The 25,525-nt window shown below is 56.8% G+C and overlaps 1 protein-coding gene across 11 annotated transcripts in view; it reads left to right on the top strand.

Annotated features, from left to right (window-relative positions):
• Positions 1-25,525, top strand: part of PTPRF (protein tyrosine phosphatase receptor type F) — a 427,370-nt gene that overhangs the window by 371,288 nt on the left and 30,557 nt on the right. For 7 of the 11 annotated variants that reach the window (XM_073357994.2, XM_073357992.2, XM_073357988.2 and 4 more), the window contains 7 exons: positions 506-759; positions 1,503-1,593; positions 4,146-4,349; positions 7,949-8,103; positions 11,790-11,905; positions 14,944-14,976; positions 17,926-18,023. In XM_073357994.2, coding sequence (XP_073214095.1) covers positions 506-759; positions 1,503-1,593; positions 4,146-4,349; positions 7,949-8,103; positions 11,790-11,905; positions 14,944-14,976; positions 17,926-18,023 — 951 coding nt within the window. The remainder of the gene's footprint in view (positions 1-505; positions 760-1,502; positions 1,594-4,145; positions 4,350-7,948; positions 8,104-11,789; positions 11,906-14,943; positions 14,977-17,925; positions 18,024-25,525) is intronic. The other 4 variants (XM_073357995.2, XM_073357990.2, XM_073357989.2 and 1 more) reach the window with 1 other exon arrangement.

Here is a 25,525-nt window from a genome sequence, read left to right as displayed (position 1 = left end):
AAACAAACGATCCCTGTAGTTCCCTTTCTGGGAAGGGGCAGTTCTGCGTTAACCTTTGAGCCTGCGTTTACTGTTAGATTAGGGATGAAACCACTTTAGAGCAAATGGGGTTTTATGCCAAAAGTCCATTGTATGTCATGTCCCCACAAGGAAACAAAGACCCATTAATATAAACCCATCTGTATGGTCGTCCTACCTATGCGCTGAAGGGGGGGGCATCGCCAGGGATGCGTCTGGTGGAGTCTCTGCAGTTTAGGATTCTAACCACCCAGCTGGTGTTCGAGATGCCGCACTGTGGCTGTAGGGAGCAGTGAGTGCTGCTCTGCTGGCGGCTGTGGGTTACTCTGCCGGACCTCAAGCTGTATGGCTCTTTATGGAATTCACAGGATGAGAACCACCTGAGGTAGGGCCCAGAGCCAGATTATCAGCTCTAATGCTGCCTTCTATTCTGAGCATGTTTTGTCAGCAGCCGCCCTGCAGCATGATGTGTCCTTTCCTGTTTCAGATCCTGTACAACAGCCAGAGTGTGGAGGTGGACGGCCATTCGATGAAGAAGCTCATAAGTGACCTTCAGCCGGATACGGAGTATTCCTTTGTGCTAATGAACCGCGGCAGCAGCGCTGGTGGGCTCCAGCACCGGGTATCTATCCACACGGCTCCTGATGTCTTGCAGAACAAACCCATCTCCACAAACAAATACATGCAGGAAGGAAAGTTCACCCTCACCCTTCCCAAAGTCCAGACCTCAGCGCCAGTTAGGTAGGTGCTCCCTGCTAATGGACCAGAGGGCAAGGGGAGGTAGGAGGCTGGATTGTTCTCTTTACATACCCACTAAGTCTAACCCATTCTAACCCATTGATTCGGTAACATTGTGGGATGAATGCCAGAGGAGCCCGCAAATGCTGGAGCCAGGTTTTCCCTTCACCACATGACAGCGTATTGCTGGCATGTTCTGAGCTGATGTTTTTGTGAGATAGGGCAACACAGCTCCCCATCCCTTCTAGGGGCGGGACTGAGACCCTCCCGGTAAAGCCAGCTGAGGGGCCAGAGGTGCTTTCTCTGTCACTGTGCAACAGCTTTTGAATAAATTGTATCTGTAAAGCCTCCAGGAGATTAAAACACGCCAGTTCATAGAAGTCTCATTTGTAACTGTGATAGCCTTGTGCTGAAACCCAGTTCCCCCAGGGCTCCTGCTACAGCCAGTTTATATAAGTGTCCTTACCCCAGCTCCTGTTACCATCCTCTAGCGCGTGGTCTGTGTATCTTCGTTAACCTAATGATCGCTAGCAGGGAGTGCTCCGATCCTCAGCACAGCAGGAAGACTGGCCTCTGACTCAGTGAAGCTCTTTGCCCATTACAGAAGGGGAGAAAGAGGAGATTTGGGGAGGGGGTTTTGATGGGAGGCATGTTGAACCTGTTTCTAGTCAATCGCCTGCTGAAGAAATGTCCTGATATCTCCTGCTAGCAGCAGCCTCCTCCCCTGACCCCTCTTCCCTCCCCAGGTGGTACTATATTGTGGTTGTGCCCGTGGGTCAGACCACCAGCAGCCGCGCAGCCCGGTGGCGGACGCCTGATGAGATGGAGCTGGACCAGGTAGGAGTCAATGAGACCTGGTTTAAGTATGATCTGCTAAGGCTTCCTTTTGTGCTTTGCCCACGCTGCCTGGGCCCTGGGAAAGGTGGCTTAGTGCTCCGGCTTGTGTGACCTAAGGGGCAGAGCCAGGCCTGCCAGGGGACAGGATTGCAGAGAAGCCCCCAGAGCTCACCTTTTCCTTCCTGCCTGTGCAGGGTCTGATAACAGTCCTCATGGTTGGCACTCCCAGAGCCTGCCCAAGGGTTTGATTCCTAACGATGATCCTTCGCCTTCTAGCTGCTTCCCTGGGAGACTCCCTCAGCCCTTTGCAAACACCGAGTCAGACCCCGGCATTAGGCAAGAGAGTAAGTAGTGCTGTCCCCATTTTACAAGTGGGGAAGCTGAGAAGCCAGGTCATTTACCCAGGGTGTCCGCGAATGTCGGGTACAGAGCTAAAACTCAGCACCCAAAACTCTCAACCCCCCATCCAGTGCCCTAGCCCCTTCCACGTTGGACCGTCAAAATGCTTTTCATGGTTTAACCATCACAGCTCCCTGTCTGTCTTTGGAGTAGGATTTGAATGGTGCGCAGTAAATATGGCCCAGGGGCCACACATTGAACAAGGAGAAAACAAAATAGTGAACAGCTGATCATTGCTTCCGGTGCACTGAATGAGGCAGGGTCCTGTGGACAGCATAGTGTGTGATCGTGTAATTAAAAACTCTCATAATGCATAGGCACCAGGGGGCCGACTGAAAGCTGCATGGGCAACGTGCATTCTGGCATTTCCTGCATTAGAATGCTTGACTTCGCTCACAGAGCCGCACGCTCTCGCTGCAGCCCAGAGTTAGACACAGGCTGGTCTGTATCCTCCATACTCGGACTTCCAGCAGTGTGGGCTAATACAGCCAAAGAGGAGGCAGTGCGGCACGGGGGCTCGTGGAGACCGTAACAGGGTGGTTCTGAAGCATGCAGAGGTTTGTTTTTTTCAGTAGACACTAGAAGGGGCTTTCGCTGATGCCAGCCCCTTGTGCACAAGCCCAAGTCTGCACTGCCGCATGGTGAACAGGCAGCGAGGTCCTGCCGTGGTGCCAAACAAGCACAGAGCGGGTGCGGCCTGGTGTCACCCGTAGCTGAAAGGGACTGAAGGGTGACAATGGGCAGCAAATGGCTGTGGTGCAGACGTGCTGGCTGTAATTCCCCACCCCTGCAGCTCTCATTCGTCCCTGCCTGGTGCAAACGTCACAGTCCATTGGCGTTCTCCTGCTCCCCATGGTTCCCAGGGTATTAGTGAGCCTCCCTGGCTCACTGCAACAGGGGCCCAGCTGCCAGGGGGGAGAGGCTGGGGCGCTCTGACGGCCTGCCAGCACCTCTGCGTAAATACCCGTGTTTCCAGCCCCAGGTCACTCTCGGGCCCTGTCTGCTCTGACAATGCAGCAGTGACACGTTGGACTGTGAAATGTATTTCATGCCTCCTCCTCCATTTGAAATTAAAATGTCCGTTCGGAGCCTGGCATTCATTTTTGTTCACTAGAAAAGCTTCTTCAGACACCGGAGAGTCGTCCTTAGCGGCGTAATTGAATGTTGGGGTGTTTATGCCTTTTTCAGGAATTTGTGGCCAACTATGCAATTTGCCATTTTTGCTCTGAGCATCCCATGAAATCTGCTGTGGCCACATGCAGCCCTACCGGCAGCCCAGCACAGGGAAATAGCAGAGCTCAGACAGGGGAGAGACGCACAAATGTCACTTCTTTTTCTCTACAGCAGCTGCGACTGCAGTTCACACCCACTGTCTGTGCAGAGCCAAGCGGCTCTCTATGCCAACACAGAGCACAGACCGTGGCCTGCTTCCCTTGCAGCCAGCTGGAATCCATTAACCCAGGGCTCCTGGGGTCCAAGCAATGCCCCTCCCGTGAAATAACAGTGTGAGAGTCACAGCGGCCGAGTCCCCAGGCCCAGACCTCTTGCTGATGCCAGCCTAGGTGCGAAGGCGCTTGCAGCAGATCCCACGGTGATGGGGGCCCCCGCAATGCCTTCAACGGCTGGGAGCTTCAGTCACACCCCCCAGCCCCCCAGTTGCTTTGCTGCATGTTAACTGTTCTCAGCCAGGAGCCTTTCCTCCCCTTCCCCAGCCCAGCCTCATCCGTTGACCTCAGCCTGTTGTTATGGAAATGAGCATGAGGTTGCCAATCCAGCCCTCTGACTTGAGGAGTGGGAGGGGCTGCCGGGGGTCAATGAAATGGGAGTTAGTGAAATAAGTTTCAGAGTAGCAGCCGTGTTAGTCTGTATTTGCAAAAAGAAAAGGAGTACTTGTGGGCCCTTAGAGACTAATGCATCCGATGAAGTGAGCTGTAGCTCATGAAAGCTTATGCTCAAAAAATTGGTTAGTCTCTAAGGTGCCACAAGTCCTCCTGTTCTTTTAGTGAAATAAGTGGGGAGGATAGTTCTGAAACTCCTGTTCCTGGCTAGACATGGCCCAGTCCACGTGCAGGTCCCCTGCTGTCAGTCAGGGCAGCGTGCACCTCTCCAGCGCTGGGGAGAGGGAGGTAATGACCCAAGCTCTTTGTCCTCAGTTACTGGAGGCCATCAGCCAGGGCAGGCGTCAGCGCCGTCAAGCAGACAGGCTGAAGCCCTATATTGCTGCTCAAGTGGACGTGCTGCCGGAGACCTTCACCTTGGGAGACGAGAAGACCTACAAGGGCTTCTACAACAAGCCGCTCTCCGAGGATCTGAGCTACCGCTGCTTCGTGCTGGCGTCGCTGGAGGATGGCGAGACGGTAAGGGCTTTTTGCTAGAAGGGGCATCCCCCTCGCCCCCAGCCAAGGGGCACCCGAGGGGCTCAGTGCAGGGAGCTGGCAGCCTGTTCAGTGGAGTTCCCTGCAAGGTGAGGCGAGCCAGGCAGGTAGCTGGTGTCAGGGAGAGGAGGCGTCCATTGGAACTGCCTTGATGAATGGTGTTTTCCGAGGGAAAGAGCAGGTATCTTTGACATGCCAGGTGAGAGCTGAGGGCAGCAATGGGAGTTGAGCCGGGCCACTGCAGAACTCCAGACTCCGCTGTGATGGGGCTGGCTCTGAGACACATTTTTGCTCAGAAAAGTGACTGTGGAGCAGCCTCGTGAATCCAGGCCTGTGCACTCGCAGGGACCAGGGCTCGGAGACAGCCCGCAGGCATCCAGCAGCCTCACCCCCCTTCCTAAACTGCTGCTGTGCTCACCAGACTCTCAGCTGGTGGCTGTGGAGAAACCTCTAAACTGGCATGCGGAGAGGAGCCCGCCAGCACTGGGTGGGTGGAGGAGGGCTGCTCCGTGCACCCTGGTGCGGGGTAGCTCCGGTGCCCTGTAACAATAGGTTAGACATCAGCGTTGTCTGAGTACCCCCACCTTTTTCTCCAGTCTCCTGGCAGTAACGCTCCAACCCTATCTGCCCCGGGACAAGTCGTAGCTCCAGGAGTGCTGAGATGCCACTGGGATCTGCAGAGCAATTTTGCACTCCACTTTGTGACCCTGTCGATTCTAGAGTCAGCCCTGATGCAGGAGGCGGGGCGGAGTCCTGCGCACTCCAGCTGCCCTGGACTCTGCCTGGCTGAAAAGGGCTGACTCAGAAGAGACTTGGAGGGGAGCTTGGAGATTCACTTCCCTGATCAGAATCTCCCTTGAAAGGGGCGTGTAAGGGAGTACATTCACCTGTTCCCACAGTAACAGGGTCTCTGCTGGGCGAAGCCGTGAAAGCGTGAGTGTTCCCAGCCCTGGTGCCTCTCCTTGCGAAGGGGAAAGGGCACATACCTGGATCAGCTGGCCCAGCACGCAGGGGTCTACGGGAGGAAGAGGATGGCTGCCTCAGTGAGCATGAAAATGCAGAGCAGGACTTGTGCAGTGAGACCCTCCTGTGGGGGAGGGTAGGAGAGAGGTGGCAGCGGCAGTGTGTAAATAACGGGAGATAATAAAGATGCTCCGGACCCTCCGCTCAGCTCCCACGCTGGGGCTCACTTCTTCAGCCTCGTTTACTTGTAATGGCTCATTAGCACTGGTCAAACTCTCCGTTACTCACAGTGCGTGTAGCAAGATGCAGACCCAGGGAGGAGGGGAAGAGTCCCGGCTCACAATGCAGAGGTCTCAGATCACACCAGCCAGGCACCGTGCCCTACGAGAAACACCCCACTCGGGTAGCTAACTGAGGCCTGTGCGCTGGGAGGCGCAGCCCTGGGAGGTCGCTGCCAGCTTCCACCTCGGCGGGGATGGGGATGGATTCCAAGCATAATGTAGACCTGCAAGGCAGCCGGCTAGTAGCTTTACTGCCCCAGGACTCTGTACTGCATCACCCTGGTACATGGGGCCCATTCACCCGCAAAGCACAAGGCAGTCTGTCCAGTCACAGGGCTGCTTGTCCCCACACCACTCCTGCATTGCATGCTGTGTCCCAAGAGTCTGGGCGAGCATGGTTCGTCACCAGCCAGGCGCTGGGAGCACGGCTCATCGGGGGCACCTGCTCCATCTGGAAAGGGCCAGGCACTAGTGGGTGCCCTTGGAAATCTCATCCTCGCTGGGGCTCCTTCCTTGCTTTGGGGGGAGGCCAGGGGACGCTGGAGTCTCAGGCCCCCTTGCAAGCCCAGCAGGTCAAACACTCTGAAGCGCTGCTGGCTGGAGCTGGGAAGGAGGCTCCAGGTGATAGTGGCGTTTAGCCCTGTCTTCTGTGGGACCTGTGCGCCTTCCTCAGCAATGAGCCCCTACCTCCCGCTGCCCACTCCCCTCCCCAGCCTCCTCTGGCAGAGACAGATATGGAGTTAGCTCGTTCCCCTCCTCACCCCTGTGTCAGGGTCCGGGAGAGCACCAGACACCTGGGGCCCTGAGCTATCTCCCTAGTGCCCCTAATGGCCACACGCAGACATTGGCCAGGAAAGGAGAAGAGCCTGAAGTCTGCAGAAGCCTATGTGGGGTGTGCAAGGGCACATTGCCCCAGCAGAACCTGCTGCCAGGGCCACTGCAGGCTGCTGATAAATCTGACTAGATGCAATGCACAGGTCCAACGCCGGAATGGGGTCGTAGATAGCAGGCCTGTCCGTATGCTACTCCTGTTTGTACCCGGGATGCCCAGGAGAGGAGATCAAGGTGTGCATTTATGTGAGGCTCGCTTGCTTTTCCCACCCGCCCCTTTGCACCTGCACCCAGGTGTAGTGTGTGTCTGAACTTGACCATAAAGCAAGCAATGTGTAGATCCATGGGCACCTTTTCTGTCACCAGAACTTTCTGTCTGTGGCAAGGCTGGACAGTTTCTAGTTCCTGAGCGTAGGGCAGCAGGTGCTACTCTGAGCAGCTCCAGCTTTCTCTCCAGGCGGAAGGGATTGCTTTTTGCAGTATTTAACCCCTCTGACCCAGTAAGGCTGAGCTGTGAAGCGATGCCATGGCGACATAAGCCTTAGCAACGGCAGCATAACAAGCCTGCAGCTGTGCGTTGGGTCTGTTAATCCTGCCCTGCTGTACTCGCTCTAAGAAGCAGCCTCTTGGAGGCCGGAGGTCACGGGGCCACCACACCTAGGTCTTTGGAAGGACCCTGCTAGCAAGAGATCCCTGCGCCAAGATTTCTGCTCACAGAGCTGACACACAGAGACGTCTCTTGTCCTTTTGTTCCCTCAAGAGAAGTGTCTGGTCTGGCAGGGGTTCTCCTACTAGAGCCCCAAACTGGGGAGATGTGTTTATATTGGCATAATAGGTGTTATAAACCACTTAGCGCTCATCAGCCAGCCGGTGCCTGGGATTTCAAAGCCTGTAATTTGCTAAAAGGTTTTTTTTCTCTCCTGCTAGCTCACGAAAGCTCATGCTCAAATAAATTGGTTAGTCTCTAAGGTGCCACAAGTCCTCCTTTTCTTTTTGCGAATACAGACTAACACGGCTGTTACTCTGAAATCTGTCACCTTACCTGATCACTCTGGTTACAGTGTGTATGGTAACACCCATTGTTTCATGTTCTCTGTGTATATACATCTTTCCACTGCATGCATCCGATGAAGTGAGTCTCTAAGGTGCCACAAGTCCTCCTGTTCTTTTTGCAGCTACAGACTAACACGGCTGCTAGTGTGGGGAGTTGCTCTTAGCTGGGCTGTTCCATTTCGGCACCTAGGGAGCTTGGCTGGCTGGCTGGAGAATTGCTCTAAGTTGGATTGTGCCATTTCCCAGGAGCAGGAGGGGGACAAGGCGGATATCCATGTGTGCTGTGTCCTGGCTTGCTGGCACGATGCCCGGGCGCACGGGGAGCCCTGGGTGTGGGAGCCAGGCCCCCCCACACTGGGCAGAGGCAGGGGGCCATACAATAGGATGGAAGGTGGTTGTTTCCTTCAGCCTAACGGATGTTTGCATTCCTCCCCCCCGCACCGTGCTCTGCAGAAGAGGTACGCAGCCAGCCCCTACTCGGATGAGATCGTGATGGAAGTGTCTTCAGCAAAGCAGCAGGACGAGCCCGAGATGCTGTGGGTGATGGGACCGGTGCTGGCCGTTATATTAATCATCATCATCGTCATTGCTATCCTGCTCTTCAAAAGGTGAGAGCCAGGCCTGCTCCCCACACAGCATGTCAGCACCTAGGGACCTCCCTCCCTCCCTCTGTCAGACCCACATTCCCCATCCCCATCTGACGCTGCCCCTCCCAGTTCAGGGCCTACGGGCATGGTGGAGGACGTGCGAAGCAGCATATAGGGCTGGTTTGTAAAGGCAGTAGACGGCTGGCTGGGGGCATGAATGTGAATCCCCAGGTACAGAAAGAAGAGGGAGGCTGGAGGTCCAGGGCCCCGGGGGAAGGGGAAGCTATCTGTCCTTGGTGGCATGCCAGGAGGAGTCCCCCCTACACTCGGGTTAGCTGCCCCAGGTTGGTTTCCAGAGCCGGAGTGTCCTGGTGAAGTTGAAGATGTGGGCGCCTGATTGGCCCCTCTCAGGTGCCCCTCCTGAGGAGCCTGCCTGCTTCACTCCGCTCCTCTGCAGGCCAAGGACACTCGGGGCTAAACCCAGACAGAAATGCTGCTGCTCCTCCTGATGCCCCTCACAGCTCTAGCTGAGTGCCCCACTGGCGCTGCAGGCTCCCTGCTGAAGGACCAGCCCTCCAAGCTCCCTGGGTTAGTCCCCATACCTGGGCCGTAAGCTCTGTAGTGTGACCCTGTATTGTAAGTCTCTGTGATGAGCTGTTGGTTCATTTACATGAGTTTCTATAGCCCACTCAATTGTAATCGGTTAGAGTCTATCAGCTCACCTCCTGGATTCTCTCTTTCTATGTGTATTTTGTGCTGGGGGAAGGGAGCTGGCTTTGTTCTCTGATTAAATGGAGCTCTGTGCATGTGCAGTCAGTGATCACCTCCTTTCTTCTGTTTCTGCTTTTCTCTGGATCTAGTAAACAAGAAAGGTAGGAATCTGTTTTCTCTTCCGTCTTCGATTAAAGTTTAAAATCTACTTCCCCCTTTAAGAACCTACTGTCTAGTGTGTCCCTGCTTCCCTGTGTGCAGGCATGGTGAAAGCCAAGGGTTAAAGGCAGTGGCCACATCCTACCCCTCAGCCTTTAGCGATTCACGTGGCCGACAATCACAGGTCACAAGATTTGTGCCAGAGTCTTTTGCAAATGGGTTACAAATCTAGAAATGTTTCAGAGTAGATTGTAGGTGATTATAGGGGTTTCTTTGCACTCCCAGAATAGCTGGTCTTTCAACTGAGAACTTAGGTGTCTGTAACATGGTGTCTCCTGCAGCTGGTAAAGTTTACCCTGACCTTACCACAGGTGCGATGCCAGCTTGTGGCCATTGCTTTGACAAGGGACTTGTGCTGCTTGGGAAAGTGTCATCTGAGCTGGGCTCCATAATTCAACCCCTGCCTTGACGCATTAGCCCACGCCCAGATGGCCCTGTGTGGCAATTCACCTGTTGCCAGGAAGGGTTCTTTTAAGGAAGTTGACACACACAAGTGGTTTCTGAGCCACGCAAGGAATGTTTTGTGGAAGCCCAGGGCAGATATTCCCTCATCTGGGTTTCCCTCTATCTGTCTGTAGGTCCCTTTGGGTGCTGGGCCCAGCTTGGCTTAGTTTTGTTTTGTTTTATTTGTGCTCCCCAGACCCTATTGTGAGATGGACTCTTCAGAAATTAAATTACTCGGTTTCATTGTGCTCTTCACTTGGCATTGTGAGACAGCAGCACCCAGCACACAGTGCCTCCCAGCTCTCCTCCGGGTGCTGAGTCCGGCTGGTTTCTCCTAAGGCTTCGCTCTCTAGCTTCTTTTCTGAGGGGTTTTCTCCCTGGAGTTCTAAATTTCAAATGCAAATGGATTGAATCCAACTATTGGTACATTGCATGAAAGTCTGGACAGCCTGGATTTGTTGGTTTCACAGAAGCCCTGTGTGGGCTTTTGAAACTGACTAATATCAAACACCTCTTTTGCCTCCTTCCCCACAGAGACCCAAGTCACATTGTCCAAGGACTTGGGGACCAAAGTACGATAGCATATGCCGTGTCTCACCATGGTGTCTGAGAGCAGGAGAGACACTGCTTTCGTGTGCACTTCTCCCTCTCTTTCCATTGATGCTGTTGAGTCCGGGAACTCTCCTGTCTGGCTCTCAAAGAGTCAGAGGACTTGGTAGATGCTTGGATGACTCCACATGGTGTGAGGATCACATGCTGCTCCTCCCCTGCCGATCGCCCCCAATGTCTTGTAGTCCCAATATCCACACGTTGTGGCTGCAGACTGAACTTCAGTCATGGTTGGGTGCCCCGAGGGAAGGAAAGTTCTGTTGCCTAGAATCAGCAAACAATGAACGACGTCTTGCCGCTCCCCACAGCCGGCACTAATGCAGAAACCCGTGTGCACAGCTCTGTGTCAGTGTGTATGCAGTAATACCCTGCCCTGGAACAGCACCTTTCCTGCCAGGTATGTGAGACTCTGGCCAGCCACCAGGCCGAGATGCAGCTACTTCTGGACGGAACATGGCAGCTGTTAAAAATGCCCAGCAACTCCTCAGAACAGATTAGAAAGGGGAGGAAAGCTGGTGAATTTAGATGGGGACACAAGGTAAAATTGGCCTGGGATATTGGTGACAATATGCTCGTCTCCTACAGAAAGCTGTGGGGTCTTTGATATTCACCATTGGGCAGCCCCCTGGGTTTATGTTTTGTCCAAAAGACAAAGCCTCCAGTATCCCAGCAGCACCCTCTAGTTCTACGCTGAGGCATTTGGGTCAGCGCTGACCCAGAGAAATGTCCCCGCTCCACACAGCACAGTGCCCCTAGCACCGCACGGGGGCATTCCCTTTAGTTGTAACCCAAGGGGAAGAGCGGTGCCATCTGAAACATCCATAGCACTTCTTGCAGTGCCAAGTTTGCCTTAAAGGTCTCCCATCCAATTACCAATCTGGTCTGTCCTTCCATAGCTAGTGAATTACACCAAGATCAGTGCCCGAGGTGGTGACATAAATACAGCATTAAGAGACAACAGTGTGTTTTATTGTCCCGTTAATACACGCCTTGGGTGCCTTCAGCCATTCCAGACATGTATTAATGGCCCAATAAAACATACCCTGAAGAGTCTTTATGCCATTACACTATGGTTCTTGACATTTCATTTCTTTTAATACTTGGGAAAAAAATTGACAATATCCTTCCGCTTCAGGAAATAGTTCCTAGGGAGAGTAAGAGGTAATGGGGTTTTGCTTCCTCTTCTTTGCTTCTGATAAATACATTGTGCGGAATATGGCATCTCCTAAGGGCTTCCCACACACTTGCTGGGTAAGCCCCTGTCATCCTGCAGTGTGAAGTCAGAGTGCTCATCCGCGCCCTGTAGGTGGAGAACCTTAGGCCAGTGACACGGTCCCACAGAGAGGTGGTGGCCCAGCTGGGTCTCAGATGCAGGAGTCCTGACTCCTCCTGGCCCCCTGCTCTGAACACTTCCTGCCAGTCCCTCCCAGAACTGGAGAGAGCCCAGGAGTCCTGACTGCCACTCTTGTGCGCAGCCCTCGCCCCGTTCCCCCCCCACACACACACACACAGCTGATTTAGCTGCTCAGGGAGTGGCGCTCCCTGCCCCGGAGTGCAGCAGCCGAGCTCATGGTCAGAGGCACCCATCAGTACATTCAGCCCCCCGTGTCTGCCTTGCTGGCAGGCAGCTGCCTGAGCACCAGCTGTGCGCATGGTCGCCATGCTGCTCTATGGGACTTGCACTTCCTCACTGTGCCCCTCAATTGTGTGTTTTCCTTCCCTAGGAAAAGAGCCAACTCCCCCTCATCAAAGGACGAGCACTCCATCGGCCTCAAGGACTCCCTGCTGGCTCACTCCTCTGACCCTGTCGAGATGAGACGCCTCAATTACCAGACCCCAGGTAGGGTGCTGCTGCAGTGCTTGCCCTCGCTGGGGTGTCCCAGAGCTCCCTCCCACCTCCAGACACTGGGCCGAGGGGATTTCGCTCCCGGCACTCTCTGAAATGTTCTGCCCCTTCCCAGCCATAGCGGTAAGGCCAGTGGTCTTTGTGCAGAGCTCCCACATCTCTGCTCCGTGCGTTGACATGCTGCTCCCCCGGCAGCACAGGGCCTGGAGGGGCCAGGAGGCAGAAGCCTGGTGTGTGCCAGGCCCTCCCACTCCCTGCTGGTTAGCGAGGCTTGTACACTGCAGGACGCGGCTGCACGGTGGCTGATCAGGGGAATCGCTGCAGTATCTGTGCTGAGGCTCTGGCAGGGAGACTTCAGGGCTCAGGGAGGCTCTGAGGATTTTCCATTCTGACCTGCCCGAGGGATGTTGGTTTGTGCTGGCGCTGACCATGTCCGAGGAGTCTCAGCCTTGCTAACAAGCAAAATGAGGGAGGATGCTGGCCTGCCGAAGAGGCTGTGCTGTCAGACAGCAGCTGTGTCTGGGCAGGGCAGGCCCCTTCCCACACTGAGATCTGATAGATGGCTCCAGAGGAGGTTACTCCTGCTCTGCTCCTGTGTGGAGAAGCGAGGGAGCTGTGAGCACAGCTCCTCCCCAGCACAGAGAGGATGCTGCTGGGGGCAGTGCTGGCAGCCCAGAGGACGAGGGTTCGGTCACACCCAGGGAGTTTTGCGTGCAGTTGTTTGCTGTGGAGCATCACCAGTCATGCCTGCACTGTCCTGTGGTGCCTGGCATCCGCAGACAGTGTATCAGCCACTGGAGGCAACTGTACTTTCCAGTGCAGAGACGTCTCATGCTGCTGCTTTGTAGCCCATGTGTCTCTGAAGGCTCTGAAAGCACCAGGTCTGTCATTAGCGTGATCAGAGATCGGCACGCCCAAGCTAACTGAGCCCCTTTCAGAATAGCCCAAGTCCTCGATGCAGCAGAAGGGCCACTGGGTTGTCTCAGTGGTGGGGGCAGTTAGCAGTAAATGAGGGCACGCCCCGGTTCCTGCTGCCTTCCAGCCTGTGACTTTTCCTAGAATGGAACCTACTTTCCCTTTCTTCCTGCTGCTTCTCTGGCTACAAGCTTTTGTCTAAGCTTTTGAAGGGAGTGTGTCCTGAGGGAAGCCTGCTAGGTCTGGGCAGGGAGGGTGAGCGAGAGCTTTCTTCTTACCGCTGGCTCGCAGCTCTTAGAGTCAGCCCCACTTCCCAGCTCTCCCCTTCCTCTGCCGAGAGGGGAGGTTGGACAGGGCCAGGGCTGGGGGGCTGCAGGAGGTTCAGGCTTGTGTAGCTGCTAGACAGTACTCATGCCAGGCTCGTGTTCCACATGGAGGGGAAGGATGCGGTGACAACTCTGCCATAAATAGTGGGCTGAGGGTCTCATCAGGGTATGAAATGAAGCAAATATTACGCAGCAACTTTGGAGAAGATTGTTTGTTACTGTCTTGGGAGAGGGAGGAGCAGTCAGCTAAAGGAGGAGCTGAGAGCTCACAATCAGGGCTTTGCCAGCGCACAGAGTGCAGGGCTGAGGCTGGAGCTGGGGACGGGTGAGGTGCAGCAGCAGGGCCTTAGGGTGACATTACCTGGGGGTTTGCTCAGACTGCTTGTGTGCCGGGCACGTGCTTTCCAAATCTGGTTTCCATGCACCGGCCGCACTCCCCAGCGAGAAGCAGCCATGGTTCCTTGCAATTATTTGGAGCACTGGGGCTGGCTGGGATTTTGTGTAGGATCCTGTCCCCGCAGGGGCCCTGGATGCATTCATAGGCCCTACCCTTGGGCAAAGGATGTCAGATGTGCTTCTGTCACATGCTGCACAAAGGGGCAAGACCCTACACAGATCTGCACAAGAAACACATTTGGTGGGCAGAGGGGTGCAGGCCTCCCCCTGCCTCCCATTCCCCATGCATCAGGACAAATGGAGCACAGATGGTAGGCGTGAGGGAAGGAAAGCCCAGTTCCCCAGAGATGGCTCTGTTTCCTTGGCTGCTGAGCCCACGTCCGGCGATCTGGCGCTTCCCCCCCAAGCAAAGTTTCTCTCTCACTTCCTGTCCCTCTAATGCTTCTGCTGAGTCTCGGCTGGTGGGAAGGGGAGTCTCATGGCTAGAAATGAGGGGACTGTGCTGATGAATGAAGGGGCGTTGACGGGCTCTGAGCCCAGGGGGCACAAACGGCACCTTTGCTGTCCGCCATCCGAGATGCATCCCCAGCGCTGTATGGGCATGATACGAACGAGACATGTTGGAATCAGACCTGCACGGGCTGGTGGCTGATAGTCCCTGCTGGAGACCATAGAGGCTGGGAAAACCTTGTTTAATGCATAATTAATCCACCTGCCATTATTAAATTTTAAGCCTTATTGCTTTAATGGTTCTTGCTCTAGACCCAGGTTATTTCACGAATTGTCAGCCTCTTTGTACTAATGTGCCATTTGGCCAGACTGTGTCTCTGCTAAGCGGTAGAATGTGTTGCAGTGAGGCCTCTGGCTGAGCCCAGCTGCCGGAGAGGACAGTGGCCAGCTGGAATTCCAAAGGCCTGACCCTGCAGCGGAAGCTAGGTTGGGCGGTGCCATGTTCTCTGTCCACCAGGAAGAATGTGATTCTATCCCCCTCCCCAGTGCACGTCCGCTCCTTAACCTCACGCCTGCCTCCCCCGGAGGCATGGGCAGTCGTAGGGTTTGCAGCCGGATGATGGAGGGTCAGGGTGGGATGTGTGTTCATTTCACATACTCAGAGCAGCACATTAATTTGTACCCCAGCGGCAGTAAAGTGTGCTGGTTGGGGTTAAAATCTGACTCTTCCACTGCTAGGTTATCACAGCTCCCCAGCCAGGCAGTGCGCCCGTGTGGCTTGGATTAGTGCAGGAGGGAGCCTCCAGCTTGTCCTTGCTTTTATGCAGCAAACTCTGCTCTTTCCTTTGCATCCTCATCTCTTTGCCTTTCCCTCTCTGAACCTCTGCGATGATTGTCTGACGGCTAATGGGATTTCTGTTCTTGCCCCGTTTTTTTTCTTTGCAGGTTCCAGTGTCCCCAGTTGCCCGAATATCTCAAGTTAGTTTTCACCCTCCTGTATTTATCTTGACACTTTGCTTTTCTTTCTCTTCCCCTTTCTCTCATCTCTGTAATTTTTGTTATGATGTCATTGAAGGTCACCCTCACTCACAGCAGATTAGAGTGGCAGTAATTTCACTTTCTAACATGATTAATGGGCCAAAACCTCCCACACAGGCCAGGTTCTGGTGCTATTTGCGTCACACTCCAGCAGTTCAGCACAGCACAAAAGCAGTCTGGGGGCTACAAGGCTTTTGGCCTTGAGGATCTCACTAAAATAATCCCAGCTGATTAGCAAACAACTGTTTCTCTTCAGAGCTGCATTCCAGTCCAGCTCATGCAGCCCAATCTGCTGTGTCCCTTGGCAGATCGCTGGGCACAGCTGGGCATGGGGCACTCTGCAGCTGTGAAGTTCCGTCTCAGGTGTGGGCAGGACAACAGACATTTCCTTAGAGGCAGCCAATTAAACCCCCTAAAAGGACAAATTGAAGGGCCTTCCGTGGCCCAGGGGTTGAACACACTCTCCTTTCGCCTTGGATGGACCAGCTCTGGCCACCAGTGAAATACAGCAGAGGGGACAGGTTCTCTGCATGCTGAGGGACTCTTGTCAGGGCTTGTCTACACATGGAGTTATTCCGGAATAGTTGCTCCACTTTAAATCCACACCCTGCATTAATCCAGAATAACTTGGGTGCGTACACAGCCCTCAGCCTTCAAATCACCACACAGCTGGCCCAGACCACAGGTCCTGGCCAAGAAGCAAGAGCAGAGCAGTGTAGGAGCAGAGCTGTGTGAGTAGCTAGGAGTCTCTGTCTCTCGTGAGCCTCAGACTGAGTTCACCCCCAAATAACTGTAAAGGTCTGTCTCACTGGTGCTGGGGAGCCAAGTACGTGAACAAGAGCTGGGAATGGCACCCCCTGGCCAGTATTAAGGGCTTTGCAGCCTGCAGTCCTGTCGGGATTAGTGGGGATCTCTGGCCTCCCCCACCAAGGGCCTGCCGGAGCATTCTCAGCACTTCTCTGATCTCCACTCTGCCTGCTACAGAGGCCTCCCTGGAAACGCATGTTGAAGTCAAGGAGCTGTGCAGAGCAGAGCTCTCCAGACCCCTCCCCCTGGCATATGTGGGTGCTGTTCGGGAGCCACTGTGCTGGGGAAGGTGTTGCGCCCCTCCCCCAGGGCTGCTCCTGGAGCTCAAGTGCTCCCAGCCTGCTGCAGCATGGCCCTGACCAGCTAACGGGGAATCCCACACGGCAGGGTGCAGCTGCAGCTGTGGTGTGAGCTGTGGTCCCATGGCTCTGCCATGCTGAGGCAGGTACTGCACTGGATTGACACACAGCACACATCTTCCAGCCTGTGTCCCCCTCCCTGCCAGCTCTCCTACATGCCCATTACTCGCACAGCTGCTCCCTGGTGCCCTGGCGCAGCGCATGGACGGCTCGGGGCTACGGAGCACTGATCTGTGCCCTCTGCCGGGTGGGGCAGTGGCCTCAGTGTGGAGACCAACAGCGAGTCACTGGTGAGATGACCCTAATGCCACGGCAGAGGGACCCCACCTTGCCCCAGGTCGGTTGTCGGGCAGTGCTCTATGCCATGGCGGGGGTGGTGCTCGCGGCACTCGGTGGAGGGAGGGCGCACGTGTGGGGCGGACTCCGAGCACTGTGCAATTCCCTTTAGACGGTGGTGACAGGCCCTCGTGGCTGGGAGAGTTGGCGATTTCCCCAGTGGCTGCGTTGCAACGTGCAGTGACGCTTGCGCGTTGTCACCTGGTGGCTTGTCACTGCTGGATGGATGCTCCTGCTGGATTGCTGTAGTAGCCCGTCACTGCCAGCCAGGCTGCCGAGCTCTGTTGGAAGGCTCCTGGCTGGGCTCCAGCCTGCCTCCCTGCTTGTGTACCAACAGCATCGCCCATTAATCATCGTTAACCACGTGGGGTTTCTGGGAAACCCACAGAGCAGCCTGCGGTGCCACAAGCCTTGAGAACTTGGATGAGCTGTTTTCCAGCCACGTTCCTGCCAGTTTGTCAGTTCAGGATCAGAGCAAAGGGTCCTTGGGGGCCTGGGCTGTAAACCCCAAATGCTGTAATAAGGCTCCCTCCTCTGATCTCTGTCCTGTCCCGTGTGATACAGCCCATCCCTCCTGGGGCTCTGCGCTCCTCACCAGGGACAGGCGCCAGCCAGCCGGACCTCCCAGCAGGGCCATGTGCCATCAATGCTCAAACACACTGGCCATGGGGACTTGAGAGACGCAGGCCAGCTCCCTACAGGGCCTCCAGCTCCTGCCAGCCTGCCTGGCACAGCCGCAGCGCGGTGGAGGCAGTCAGGCCAGTGAGTGGGAGCCCTGAGGTCCGTAAGGGCCCAGGCCTGGCACCCAGCTCTGCAGAGGAGGTGCCTGTGGTAAACCCAGAGCTCTCCCTCACAGCTGCTGGTTTGAGATGTGAGGGGGCAGGCCTGGGGCCGGGAATCGTGCTGCCCCGCTCGGGCCCCTGGGAGCATCGGTGGGTAAATAGCAACTGGTGTGCGTGCCCCTTCGGCTGCCACGAAGACTAGCCAAGGCAGGGGCTCAGTAGCCCTTCTGGGGACCCTGTAATCGTTAGGGGTAAGTCCTGAGACCACCCCTCCCCCAGGGGAACCTAGCGCTCTTGAGAATCAGTGTGTTCAACCTCAGCCTGTGCGGGAGCCCCGGCAGAGCATTACCACCCTCCTCGGCCTGTGAGCGGAGCGGGGCTTCCCCTCTGCACGGCCAGGCCCTGTGCCCACGTCTGAGCATGCTCACCTGGCCATGACCATCCTGCACATCCCGTCTGTTCTGTCCCCCGCGCAGCATGCCGCGGGCCATCCATCCTGCCCAGCGCGTCCCATAGTCACTGCCCGCCTCCAGTGTGCTGCCGTCGCGCGCTCCTGCCTGGCGCAGAGCAGTAACTCTGCCCTCCCCCTCTCTTCGGCCTGCCAGGTATGCGAGACCACCCGCCAATCCCGGTGACGGATCTCGCTGACAACATCGACAGGCTGAAGGCCAACGACGGGCTGAGGTTCTCCCAGGAGTACGAGGTGAGCTGCAGAGAGGGAGACAGGCGTGCATGTGTTCCTGGGAGACCGACCCGAGAGCCATGCGCAGCGGGGGGGCCCGGTCCGTGTGCAGCATCCCCCAGAGGAGGCAGCATTGAGCTTGGCGGCTCTCCATGCTGCTCCCATGGGTGATTGGGCTGTAATGATGGGGCCCTACCCTGGGGAGGTGGCCTTGGGCAGCAGAGCGCTTGCTGGCCCTGGTGGTGCCAGGAGCGTAATCCGGCTCAGCCCAGTTACGTACACAGGGAGTGTGAGAGCAGAGCGGTTCCTGGCTCTCAGCACCTCGCCCGGCACTGGGCTTGCGCTGAGCTTGTTTGTTCTCTTTGATCCAGGCCTATCCTGGGCACTCGCTCTGCAAGCTGCGCCCTGCAGCTCTGCCGAGGTACGTCAGGCCAAACCTCCGACTCCCTCCACGCTCACAGCTTCCCTGTGCACCCCCTTTCCAGACTAGGTTCCCCCACACACACACACACCTCAGCTCCACGGCTGCTTCCCTTGTCACACGGCGTAGCTATCCCGAAGTGCCCAGGCCTGATCTGCAGCACCCGGTGTCCCACATCTGTCACGACACTAAACACCCTGCTCTGCTGATACCCCTTGGTCCCTCCCTAAGTCTCCATGCCCCCCCACCCAGTGATGAGCTGCCAAAACCTTAACAACCGGTTCCCTCCTCACCCCACGAGGGGGTCGTAGCCCCCCCCGCCCCCCCAGGGACTCCTGTCCCATCCAACCCCCTGCATTCCTTGACGCCCGTCCCCCCGCCCCGTCCACCCCCCTCCCCTGTCCCCTGACTGCCCCCAGAACCGGGCAGGAGGGTCTCGTGGGCTGCCATAGTGGGTGCCCACCCCGCCCCTAAGAGGCAGAGGGACCTGCTGGGGGGCGATGTGCGGAGTCCCGGTGGTGCTTACCTGGGGCAGCTCCCAGGAAGCATCCGGCAGGTCTGTCCGGCTCCTAGGGGCGGGGGAGCGTAGCTGGGGGGGAGCAGGGGGAGCAGCTGCTCCCCCCACTGATCACATCAAAAGTGGCGCCTTAGGCTGGAGCACCCACAGGGAAAATTTGGTGGGTGCAGAGCCCCCAACGGCAGCTTGGCACCCGGCCCCAGCTCACCTCCGCTCCGCCTCCTCCCCTGAACGTGCTGCCCCGCTCTGCTTCTCCCACCCACCCAGCGCTCTTCTTCTCCGCCCCCTCCCCCGGCTTCCCAGGAATCAGCTGTTCACGCGGGAAGCCGGGGAGAGCTGAGAAGCAGGCTTCCCCCAGTCCCCGCCCGGGTTACCTGCTGCGGCGCGGGTGGCCCTCCTCGCGCCCCCCAGCTCCCCTCCGCTCTGCCTCCACCTCCCTGGGCCTGAGTGCGAAGCCGCCCCCTGCTTCTCAGGCCTCCCCAGCTTCCCGCGCAAACAGCTGGTTTGCGGGAAGCTGGGGGGGCGGGGCAGGGGGCGGAGAAGCAGAGCAGGGCGGTGCATTCAGGGTGGAGGCGGAGCGGAGGTGAGCTGGGGTCGGGGGCGGGGCAGGGCAGGGAGCTGCCGGTGGGTGCTCTGCACCCATCAAATTTTCCTCATGGGTGCTCCAGTCCCGGAGCCCCCACAGAGTCGGCGCCTAAGGCGCCACTTTAGGCCGGTTGTTAAATTTAGAAGCCCTGTTAGAACTGGTTGTCCCACAAAAGGACTTCTAAATTTAACAAGCGATTCTAGCGAACCGGTGCGAACCGGCTCCAGCTCACCACTGCCCCCATCCCTCCACTCTGTGGATACCGCTCTGGCCCCCCACTGTGCTGTTACCCCCCTCGGTCCCCCCCACTCTTCTGATTCGCTTTGGTCCCGCCCTGCCCCACCCCCCACTCTGCTGATACCCTCCCTGGGCCCCCCACCCTCCCTGCTCTGTGGATACCCCTCGGTCCTGCCCTGGGCCCCCATCCACTGCTCTGCAGATGCTCTTAGGTCTCGCCCTGGGCCCCCCAACCCCCACTCTGCGGATACCCCTTGGTCCCGACCTGCAACCTTCTCCCCACTGTTTAATTCCTGCAGTCCTTCCTGCACCACAACCCAGACCGCTGCTGCTGCTCCAGTGAGCTGTAGCTCACGAAAGCTTATGCTCAGATAAATTGGTTAGTCTCTAAGGTGCCACAAGTACTCCTTTTCTTTTTGCCAATACAGACTAACACGGCTGTTACTCTGAGAACCCAAACCGTTATCACTCGTGGTTGGGCTTCCCTGCCACCTCTCCCCTGTTTCCTGAGGAGCCTGCCAAGCCGGGTGTCGGGAGGTTAATGAGCACTCGAATTGCTGCGTCTGTCCCTGGCATGCTCCAGCCCTGCTCCCACTGGAGCCATTGGCCAGACTGGCCGATCAGTCTGAAAAGTTCTCATTTGGGGAGAAGTTCCCATGCAGCCATTAGAGCCGCAGCGGCAGTCGAAATGTTTTCCTCGGCTTGCATACATCCCTAGAGGAGCCACTTCAGCTGTGTGAGGCATAACTCATAAATTATCCCGCCCCCCCCAGTTTTAAGTGGGGCTAGATTGGGAACGAGTCCTGTGCATGTGTGATCGCTGCTGTTGGAATTGTTATCTGCCTCTGCCTGGGGCCTCCCCCTGCTGGAGCCTATCTCCATGGACTTATGCAATGGGATCAGGACGCTTCCCCACAAGATACAATGATACATCCTGGAAAGGAAGCGAGCAAGGTGAGGGACAAGTGGCAGCCCGCTGGAGAGGGTTGTGTGATGGAGGACTCTGAGGAGACTGGGCATATCAGCCGAGTAGCTGCCACTCCACGCACAGCTCTCCTGATCCAGGGAGAGGCCTTGTTAATGCCGCTAGCTTGCAGTGCAGTGAGTGTGCGCTGAAATGCCATACCCCCCATTTTGTGCGTCTGTGTGCCGTGAGCACGGCGACCCTGTGCACGCTCCAACCTGCCTGCCTCATTCTTTTGTATGAATCCAATTGAAATTTAAAGCAAAACTCTCGGATCTGCTGTAACCTGATTCTATCTTTTCTGTATCCCAGGAGAGGCCTGTGAGTGCTCTGGGTAGCTGCCTGTGAGAGTTGTCTTTGCCATTCAGAGCCTGCCACACAATAGCAAGCTCTTGAACTGGTTCAGAAAATTAGCATTAAGTACATTCCCTTAACCATTTCCCTGTGCTGCTCTCTTCTTGTTCTCCCTTTGTAGAATATCATGGCTGGTTGAAAGCACCAGTTGTAGTTTCCACGCTGACAGGTTTCAGAGTAGCAGCCGTGTTAGTCTGTATCCGCAAAAAGAACAGGAGGACTTGTGGCACCTCAGAGACTAACAAATTTATTTGAGCATGAGCTTTCGTGAGCATCCAGTGAAGTGAGCTGTAGCTCACGAAAGCTCATGCTCAAATAAATTTGTTAGTCTCTAAGGTGCCACAAGTCCTCCTTTTCTTTTTCCATGCTGAATAGCTATTAAATAGCCGATTGTTGCGTGTAATGCCTTCCCATGGACTCTGCCACATTGGACTCCGCCACATTGGACTCCAGATTCGGGTGGAATGACTGACCGCAGCACGCTCATAAGGCAACGACGCTAGGGTGGGCTGAAGTAGGTGTGCACCAGGTGCCTAGGGTCACTAGTGAAAATGGGGTTGGTCTCATCCCAGTACCGGGTTTGGCTGATGGTCACACACTCCCAGGCCGGGATCTAGGAGTGGAATTAGCCAGGGAGCCTGGCGCTCCGGGCTGGACGTCCTGGGGCGCTCGGAAGGGAACTGCCCAGTGGATGTGGAAATAGTACAGGGAGCGCTGGGGCAGTGTGCTGCAGCCTGGATGAGCATGTGCACAAGGCAGCAACTGCTGCTCTCTGCAGTCGTAAGCACTGGCCTCCAGTGCCCACTGTCCCGACTTCTTCCAGCTCCGCCAGCCGCCCCTTTTCCTGGGGACTCAGCTCAGTGAGAGAGCAGACTCAAGCGCTTAATCTCTGCGCCCAGGGCTGGATGCAGGCCAGTGCCACTGGCCCGGCCTGGGGAGCAGTGCAGCGGGGTGAACCGGAGGCCCTTCTACTGTCTGTTTTAGGAAGAGCCATAGTTTGTGTTTTCCCATAGAAAGCCAACAGCCTCACATCTCTGTGTGGCGTGCGGGGCTCTCGTAAAGGGAGCGTATTCCAGGCACAACAGGCAGCCCAGACGCAGAGCAGATCTTTCACAGCCCGTCAGCCCCTGGGCAGAACTGCCCGGAGTGAGCTGTGTTGGAGGGGGCAGTAACCTGGGTGTGCTCGGGGCCTGGGCACGGGGCTCCAGGACAAATCCGGGAACCCCAGCACCTGCCCTGGGCGCGGGGGAGGAGCTCCCTCCCGGAGGCTGCAGCCAGGTCGGAGCCAGACGGGTTCACCCTGGAACCGGAGCAGGCAGGGTTAATGCAGAGCTGGAGCCCGAGCAGCCTGCGGGGTGGGCAAGCAGAGCACTCAGGGTCTGGCAGCAGCTCTCCCCAGCCTGTCATTGGCAGCGTCCAGTGAGAGTCCGAGTGATTTACAGCCTGGGGTTAATGGAATTAAACAAGGGCAAGGGAGGCTCAGCCGGTTAATTATTTATCTCAGGCTGGAGGGTTTGTGCTGAGGCTGTGTTAGAGCTCCCCCTGTTGGACACCTGTCTGCACTGCAGCCACGAGGCGCCCATCGGTGTGTTACTCAGGGTCGGCTCCAGCCCCGATGGGGATCATTGTGTCGCGTGGTGCCGTGTGGCACACACTGCTCAGACACCGGGGAGTTGGGCATTGCTGCCCCCCTCACTGACAGGCACGAGGCCTGCCCAGACAGAGCCACTCGGGCCTTTTGTTCTCCCCAGTTCTGGGCTGTGTCACACGGAGATCTTAAGACGGGCAGGGGCCTGGCACCGCGGCTGCGCCATGTACCAAGGTGACAGGAGAGCAGGCAGAGGCCACCTTCCCTGTTCTAGAGAACAGCCTTAGTCAGGTCCCGCCCCACCCAACCCCTCTAGCTTGGGAGCCCGACGTTGGCCCAGTCCCGCCCCGCCCTGCCCCTCTGGCTAGGGAGCCCGGCGCTGGCCCGGTCCGGCCCTGCCCCTCTGGCTAGGGAGCCCGGCACTCGCCCGGTCCCGCCCCTGGCCCGGTCCCCACTGTCCGTGTGTCTCTGCCTGTGCTGGAGAACTGGGGCTGAGGAGCAGGAGAGCTGCAGGAATAGGGCGGAAGGGCCAGTTACTGAGAGCAAAGAGCCTTGGAAAGTGAGTGGGTCTGTACATGACGCGCCCTTCGTGGCCTAGTGCAAGGGAGCGATGGTTTCTGCTGTGGCTGTCCCCTGACACTTGCAGCCCTTGGGGCTGTTGAGGGTGTTTCTGTAGCCCGTGCTGGCAGGAGGCTTCTTGCGGGCAGGGGTAGTGTTAGGTGCCCAGGGCTCTAGAGTGTCCCACTGGGGATGCTCTCGAGTCTCCCCGGCCAGTCGGCTCTACGCTGGTAGGTTGGCTCTGTTAGTATGTCCAGGCAGCTCCGTCTGTAGGGCCTCTACTCAACCACCTCTTCTCCTGGAAGGCGCGACTGCCCAGGCAAGAGACGCGCAGTTCCCCGGAGGTGCCAGCCCTGTGCTCGCGGGAGGGACAGCAAGCGCTGCCGCGGGGACACACTGGAGTCATAGCAGCCATGGCCACCTCCGGAGTCGGGCTGACAGCAGTGCACGAGGGCTGCTAGAGGGGAGGAGACTGGGCATGTTCTCCCCAGCTGAGCTCTAGGGGTGAGTGGAGGGGTCAGCATCTCGTGCCCCCCGAAGTAAATCTCCTTCAGTAAATCTCCTTCCTGCCATTTCCAGCCGAGCAGCCAGCTTCTCCAGCATTCGTCCGCCTTGAGGAGGTGCCAGGCCCATCCCCGGTCACCCAGCAGGACAGTAGCAGAGCTGGGACCAGGCCCAGGAATCCTGGCTCTCAGGCCGGCCCTGCCCTGTGAAATGTTATCCAACAGCTGTGCCGCGGAGTGCCGGGAAGAGTGCTGAGGCCTGGGAGCTGTGTCATTGGGCCCCAGACCCCCTGGCTCCTTCTAATTCCCACCTCAACAGGAGTGTTAACACGCTGTCCTGTGAACTGCGGGGTCCTGCCCCCCCCGCCTCCCCCGTGCGGGAAAGGGGAGGGCTGGCACCAGGAGCTAGAGGGAGAAGTAGGGTTGGGGGAGACCTTCAGCATGACAGGCTCTGCACCCTGATTTCTAATCCCGGTACAGGCAGCCTGCAGGGTCCCTCTGGCCGCTTGTTTGCACCTGGGCCCCAGGCCTCACTCCGCATCACTTCTCTGGCAGTATGGCTAGGGGCTGCCCCAGCAGGGTAAGTAATGAGCTGTGACCCTTGGGTCCCAGAGCAGTGCAGGGTAAACCTTGTCCTGGGTTTAATTTGCTTGTACTAATGTGCAGTTGCTGGCAGGCATTCAGTGCGTACATTCCAGGAATGTGACTAATAAGGTGAAAGCTTTGCCAGCGATTGATTCAGGAGCACGTTATCTCCCCATTTAAGACATCGTGTAGATTGACGGCGGTCAATGGCTGCGCTAATCTGGCTGCTGTCACAGGAGGCTTGGAAGTGCTGATGGCTGGTGGCAGGGCTGGGCAGGTCCATGAGATCCCTGGGGCCAGGCCTGTTTCTAACAAAGCAAGCTCCCAAGTGGCTTCTCTGGTATGAACCTGCAAGGCTTAAAAAGCTGGTAGGTGACTCTGCTGGTTCTTGTGTGCGCGCCCAGGTGCCGTGCAGCACTCAGGTTCTCGTCAGGGCAGCTCTGCTTTCCCCTGATTTTGTACGTGGCTGCTGATGAGCAGGGAGGACTGTAATCATCTGCTAAGGAGCTTTGTGATCATTGCTCCTACAGCCCTCAGGGGAATGGGCTCAGCTCCTCAACTCCTGTATGAGCAGAGGGGACAGGCAGCGACTGATCTCCCTGGCTAAGACGTGTAGACTGTGGTCCAGGCACCTGCCATTGATTCCTTCAGGGACCTGCAGCAGGATGTTCTGCTCCCGGCTTTCCAGTTCCCCCCACTGTAAAGAAAACTTGGGCGCATTAGCCACGTTTGTGAAGTGCTTTTGGATCTGCTGAGGAAGACGCGTTTCCCACTGGAGCTTCTGCTGCCTGGAACAGCCTCTGTGTCTGCACATTATCTCTGCAGGCTCCCGCGCTCCTTCCCATGTGCCGAGTCCTGAGGCTGTAATAACCCATATGCTCATAACGAGGAGCTTGTCTGATGTGCTGCTGCTTACTTCGGGCTGGGAGCGACTAGAGGCTCGTTCACTGGTAGTTTAAAAACCTGGGACAGTTTCAAGCTTTTCCTGGAGTCGTTAAGTTTTGGACCCTCCCATCGCTTGACACTACTCGGCTTTAGTTGGTGAAGGAGCAGAGGGAAGAGATGCGTTGTGGAGTTTGTACGGTGGTGGGGACCCACTGGCTTCATTAAGCTGCTGCGTGAAGAGGGGGGGTCCCCTCCCCAGGACTAGGAGCAGGCCGCCAGGCAGGAATGAAGCCGTATTGCTACCGCATACTGGACCTGTGTGGCC

Source organism: Lepidochelys kempii, chromosome 8, assembly GCF_965140285.1.
Source record: "Lepidochelys kempii isolate rLepKem1 chromosome 8, rLepKem1.hap1, whole genome shotgun sequence".
Classification (NCBI taxonomy): Eukaryota; Metazoa; Chordata; order Testudines; family Cheloniidae; genus Lepidochelys; species Lepidochelys kempii.
This window is presented reverse-complemented; position numbering and strand designations above follow the sequence as displayed.